The sequence below is a fragment of the Ylistrum balloti genome, unplaced genomic scaffold (genome assembly GCF_031769215.1).
Source record: "Ylistrum balloti isolate Yb309-2 unplaced genomic scaffold, AGI_CSIRO_Ybal_v1 Utg371170, whole genome shotgun sequence".
Lineage (NCBI taxonomy): Eukaryota > Metazoa > Mollusca > Bivalvia > Pectinida > Pectinidae > Ylistrum > Ylistrum balloti.
Genome location: NW_026782639.1, coordinates 346,311 through 352,974, shown reverse-complemented (window position 1 = coordinate 352,974; position 6,664 = coordinate 346,311). Strand labels below are relative to the sequence as shown.

Here is a 6,664-nt window from a genome sequence, read left to right as displayed (position 1 = left end):
TAAATATAGCGAAGCTGGAAATCCGGAACCGAAAGGTCACTGTATCATAGATTTTTGTAGAGTATTGGGTAAATACACAAGTGTGTATGCTATTCGCTAAAATTTCTGCTGGGGTTACAATTTTATTAATTCATCAGGCTTATTTTCTAATTTCGAATTTCTACTTCCGCAAATTAAATATCACATGTCATGTTTGTTTAAATGGTTACTAACTGATGTGCACGATTTCCATAAAAACATAAGGAGACAGTTTCCTTCAAAAGCACCCCATGAAATCCTAACTTGTTTGAAATATCCCTTGAAAGGCAACAACAAAGGATCCAAGTAGATCATGGTTAAACTAGATGGTCCGACCACATTGGGACAATGCACAAGATTTTCTTGCCGAAGTACATGCTTTTTAATTCCAATTCAGGACTCCCGTCAATCCTTTCAATGTTTTCCTCTTTACATTGTTGGTTAGGATCGCACGTGCGCTTGAAAGAATCAGTAATGCAAAGCATCTCAACAACCATGTTCTAAACATGAACTCTCTAAGCATAAATTTTATTTCGATTGTTTATTATAATTTTTTTCATCTCTATCACTTTAATAAAATCATTAGATTAAACCGGTTTTTTTCTTCTTTTCAACACGTTTTGGGAAAAACTGTCTAGTTGGAATTTATGTCAAAACGTCGTCTGCTTCCTGGCTAACGGCCAACGCCATACATACATAAGATGGCGGCTTCCATGTGCAATAGTCAATCAACAGCAAATGTTTGTTAATCAGAGGTATTCTTAGTTCGTAGAACTTCAACATGTTTTAAGTAATCCTTATGAATGATATTCATGCGATGTTCATCAATGACAAGACTAGGTAATCGCCAGATGCAGGCATAAATCAGGTAGAAATGACAAACTGTGATGGGTTTGATGGTACTGCAGGGTTCGTAGCTCAACCGGGATATTTTTTTCTCCTCTTATATGTTTTCAATTGAAACAGGTGAATACACAAATAATGTACCAAAAATCTTTTCCTTGCACACAGGTTTCTCTCCCTTCCCCCCCCCCCCCTCTCATTTTTTTTTGTAAAAAACTCTTGTGTCACAGAACCACACTATTGGGACTTCTAAAGAAAATAATATGCATTTCTTAGACACAGTGATATGCAGTAATATAAAAAAACCTTTTTTGATTAACTTGAAATAATATTAATGATAATATTTTTGTTTGTTTGCAATGAGATTAATTTAGTCGACCCAATTTCCTACGTCGGGCGGGTTTACGCCAAGCCACGGACTTTCTGTGTCAGTGGTCGAACCAAATGCGTATACATATAACGCACTGTCCTTGGTCGTACTTTCGCCATAATTTGTTTTCCTCGGAATTTCTCTTATACGGATACATATACTACAGCTTGTTATGTCATTATGTAAGGTGTAGGTCAAGTTATGACGTGGTTGTGGTAAACTTTTTTATTTCATTTTATTTCATTTCAGTAATGTCATTTAAGACTTTCGTAGAAAAATAATGTATGGCCAAAAGTAGAGAACCTTGATGAACTACTCTGTAAGTTTTGTTCAAGTCCAAAGTACGCGCGAAATCTGAGTTTTGTTCAAGTCCTAAGATCAGTTTTGTACGCGCGATATAGAAGTTTTGTTCAAGTCCTTAGAACAGTTTTGTACGCGCGAAATCTGAGTTTTGTTCAAGTTCTAAGATCAGTTTTGTACGCGCGATATAGAAGTTTTGTTCAAGTCCAAAGTACGCGCGAAATCTGAGTTTTGTTCAAGTTCTAAGATCAGTTTTGTACGCGCGATATAGAAATTTTGTTCAAGTCCTTAGAACAGTTTTGTACGCGCAAAACAGAAGTTTTGTTCAAGTCCTAAGAACAGTTTTGTACGCGCGAAATAGAAGTTTTGTTCAAGTCCTTAGAACAGTTTTGTACGCGCGAAATCTGAGTTTTGTTCAAGTTCTAAGATCAGTTTTGTACGCGCGATATAGAAATTTTGTTCAAGTCCTTAGAACAGTTTTGTACGCGCAAAACAGAAGTTTTGTTCAAGTCCTAAGAACAGTTTTGTACGCGCGAAATAGAAGTTTTGTTCAAGTCCTTAGAACAGTTTTGTACGCGCGAAATAGAAGTTTTGTTCAAGTCCTAAGAACAGTTTTGTACGCGCGATATAGAAGTTTTGTTCAAGTCCTTAGAACAGTTTTGTACGCGCGAAATAGAAGTTTTGTTCAAGTCCTAAGAACAGTTTTGTACGCGCGAAATAGAAGTTTTGTTCAAGTCCTTAGAACAGTTTTGTACGCGCGAAATAGAAGTTTTGTTCAAGTCCTAAGAACAGTTTTGTACGCGCGAAATAGAAGTTTTGTTCAAGTCCTAAGAACAGTTTTGTACGCGCGAAATAGAAGTTTTGTTCAAGTCCTTAGAACAGTTTTGTACGCGCGAAATAGAAGTTTTGTTCAAGTCCTAAGAACAGTTTTGTACGCGCGAAATCTATTACATGTAAGTTAAATATCAGTGTAAATATCTGTTAATGCATTAAGATTTTGTGTCAAATTTCAAAATTAAAATTCATATCACAATTTTTGAGTTACAATTGTTCCGTTTGAATCTGAAATTTGTTATTAGCTATACTCGTTTACCTCCGTGAAAGACCAAAGCATTAAATACAGAAGACTTCAGAATAACATGCAGCACTTTAATGAGTAAACTGGTTAGAGTATAGCATAAAAATATATATAATCAACAGATAAAAAGTTATTGCATCACAAAACGAAGATATTAATACACAAGGACAGAAACATACTAGAAATCAAAACAAATGGAGATATAATTAAGATCGAGATCGTTGGATAAAACAGAGGAAGATCATGAAGGACTCGTCAGTAATCAATACTGACTGATAAGGATGACGTCATAAGGTAGCAGGAAACACTTCATTTGCCATTTTTATCTGAAATTATTGGTCATGTTTGAGATATATAGGCATAGCAGTTTGGTTATGAAAAATACATCCCTACTTGTATGTATATTCATAAACTACACAACAATTACATTAATAGTAGAGAGATAAAAATTACGTAAATAAAAAAATTCCTCTGATTTCTGACATGTGATTGCCATGGTTACCAACTCAAAAAATACTTAAAATGCAAAAATACTGCTAACTTATTCCAACGTAAACACTACAAATTTATAGAAGAAATTTATTTCTGAACTCCTGTTTTGAAATCAAAATCACTGTCATGGTAACAAACTACTTACATTTCAGCAAAGTTTCAACCCGGAAAGCCTTCACGACATGACCACGTGTAAACACTATGGAAATTTCACTGCCTGTAAAGCTAGTTTTTGGTGTGTAGACACAGATCCAAGACTGCCAAAATAATAATCTCTAACACAAATTTAAAATATTCTTATGAAAAAATGAAACCCCACATTGTCCACTTCAGGATGACAAGACCAATTTTTAGCAAGGATTCATTTTCTAAATTTTAATTAAAACCTTTATAAGGGGGTAATCTAATGAACAAAAATATCACCCATGGTTACACCGAGAAACTGTGTACTGCTACCTGATGCCTTACAAGATGAAACAAACTGTGTATATTTGTTAATAAATGTCAGGGCTATTTAAAGGAATAGATATTTAATCGAAAACTGATAATATATGGGTAAATCTGTGCACACCTCTGGTCAGATGTTCATAACCAATGCTTCAAATCAATGTCGTCGAGTTCAGAACATTTTGTTCGCTCACTGAAAAATGGAAAAAAAAAAGAATCTAAGATAATTTGAGATCACATGTTTCACGCCGGTAAAGGGATAACACAAATTAAGTGATATTCAGACCAAATGTTTTACGCCGGTAAAGGAATAACACAAGTTAAGTGATATTCAGACCGAATGTTTCACGCCGGTAAGGGGATAACACAAGTTAAGTGATATTCAGACCAAATGTTTCACGCCGGTAAGGGGATAACACAAGTTAAGTGATATTCAGACCAAATGTTTCACGCCGGTAAAGGGATAACACAAGTTAAGTGATATTCAGACCGAATGTTTCACGCCGGTAAAGGGATAACAGAAATTAAGTGATATTCAGACCAAATGTTTCACGCCGGTAAAGGGATAACACAAATTAAGTGATATTCAGACCAAATGTTTCACGCCGGTAAGGGGGTAACACAAATTAAGTGATATTCAGACCAAATGTTTCACGCCGGTAAAGGGATACCACAAATTAAGTGATATTCAGACCAAATGTTTTACGCCGGTAAAGGGATAACACAAATTAAGTGATATTCAGACCGAATGTTTCACGCCGGTAAAGGGATAACACAAGTTAAGTGATATTCAGACCGAATGTTTCACGCCGGTAAAGGGATAACACAAATTAAGTGATATTCAGACCAAACGTTTCACGCTGTTAATTGTTTTCAACAATAAAGGAATATTTGCGACTCAGAGTATCACATCGGTGAAGGACTGTTTGAAACATTGCGTGTCATACTGTTAGATACATGATGTAATTGCAACTTAAAAATGTATTTACTCTGAGAGAAGGAAGGGGTCTTCTGGAACCTCGTCCAACTTGAAGGTCTCGCATAGAATCTTTGATAAAGATACCTTGTCCACATTCCGTTTTTGACCTGGAAATACAAATTAGTAAAATACGTATAAAACGTTTGATTACTGCTTTGAATTGGTACATGATATTTCCGGTATAAGTTACTGTTTATTATTTGATTACTGCATTGAATTGGTACATACTGTTTCCGGTATAAGTTATAGTCTATTGTTTGATTACTGCTTTGAATTGGTACATACTGTTTCCGGTAGAAGTTATAGTCTATTGTTTGATTACTGCTTTGAATTGGTACATAATGTTTCCGGTATAAGTTATTGTTTATTATTTGATTACTGCTTTGAATTGGAACATACTGTTTCCGGTATAAGTTATTGTCTATTATTTGATTACTGCTTTGAATTGGAACATACTGTTTCTGGTATAAGTTATTGTCTATTATTTGATTACTGCTTTGAATTAGAACATACTGTTTCCGGTATAAGTTATAGTCTATTGTTTGATTACTGCTTTGAATTGGTACATGATATTTCCGGTTTAAGTTATTGTCTATTGTTTGATTACTGCTTTGAATTGGTACATGATATTTCCGGTTTAAGTTATTGTCTATTGTTTGATTACTGCTTTGAATTGGTACATACTGTTTCCGGTTTAAGTTATTGTCTATTGTTTGATTACTGCTTTGAATTGGAACATACTGTTTCCGGTATAAGTTATTGTCTATTATTTGATTACTGCTTTGAATTAGAACATACTGTTTCCGGTATAAGTTATAGTCTATTGTTTGATTACTGCTTTGAATTGGTACATGATATTTCCGGTTTAAGTTATTGTCTATTGTTTGATTACTGCTTTGAATTGGTACATGATATTTCCGGTTTAAGTTATTGTCTATTGTTTGATTACTGCTTTGAATTGGTACATACTGTTTCCGGTTTAAGTTATTGTCTGTTTTATCGTTATTTTATAGTTAAAATCTGCGTCTTGATTTCTCTAAAGATAGTTTATTTTCCGTTTTAATTCGTTTTCAGGAGATTTTGTGACAGCAACTTCTGGTAAATTATTCCGTATCAATATTGTTGGAAAGTACTGAAATGGTTTTTTTTTAAAAATATATTTTTGTATGCCTTGTTGTGTCGCTTAGTGCCATATTCTAACAGTTATACACAACCGATTGTTTTAGTTTACATGGTTCTATCATACCTAATTTTCTTGACACCATTTGATAAAAGTTTGGTTATCTAGTAACTATCGAAAACAAAAATGTTGCCATTTTCTAAGCAAAATTGACTCTCAAAAAATCAGTTGGAACTGAAACAAAGCTATAGTCGTTGAATAATGAAGAATGTTACCAATTTTGTTTAATTCATATTTGAGATTTTTTTCACTAACCTAAACTAAGCTTTGAGCAGCTGGGGTCTGAAAGCTAGTTATGACAGCTCGAGTGCCATCCTTTATATATATATATTCGTCATTGGTTAATGGTTTGAAGAAAGTCAATGGTTGGCGGTCTAAATATAGTCATAGGTTGATGGTCTAAAGGTAATCAATGGTTTCATTGTCTAAATTTAGTCAATGGTTGATTGTCTAAATTTAGTCAATGGTTGATTGTCTAAATATAGTCAAAGGTTGGTGGTCTAAAGATAGTCAATGGTTGATTGTCTAAATATAGTTAATGGTTGGCGGTCTTAAGGTAGTCTATGGGTGATTGTCTAAATATAGTCGATGGTTGATGGTCTAAAGATAGTCAATGGTTGATGGTCTAAAGATAGTCAATGATTGATGGTCTAAATATAGTCAATGATTGATGGTCTTAAGGTAGTCTATGGGTGATTGTCTAAATATAGTCGATGGTTGATGGTCTAAAGATAGTCAATGATTGATGGTCTAAAGGTAGTCTATGGGTGATTGTCTAAATATAGTCAAAGGTTGGTGGTCTAAAGATAGTCAATGGTTGATGGTCTAAAGATAGTCAATGATTGATGGTCTAAAGGTAGTCTATGGGTGATTGTCTAAATATAGTCAAAGGTTGGTGGTCTAAATATAGTCAATGATTGATGGTCTTAAGGTAGTCTATGGGTGATTGTCTAAATA

The 6,664-nt window shown here is 34.2% G+C and overlaps 1 protein-coding gene across 1 annotated transcript in view; it reads right to left on the bottom strand.

Annotated features, from left to right (window-relative positions):
• Positions 1-2,701: 2,701 nt before the first annotated feature.
• LOC132561191 (lactoperoxidase-like) overlaps positions 2,702-6,664 on the bottom strand; it is a 33,868-nt gene continuing 29,905 nt past the window's right edge. Inside the window, exons 15-16 of the mRNA XM_060225918.1 lie at positions 4,538-4,634; positions 2,702-3,741 (exon numbers count right to left, since the gene is read on the bottom strand). Coding sequence (XP_060081901.1) covers positions 3,687-3,741; positions 4,538-4,634 — 152 coding nt within the window. The 3' untranslated portion in view covers positions 2,702-3,686. The remainder of the gene's footprint in view (positions 3,742-4,537; positions 4,635-6,664) is intronic.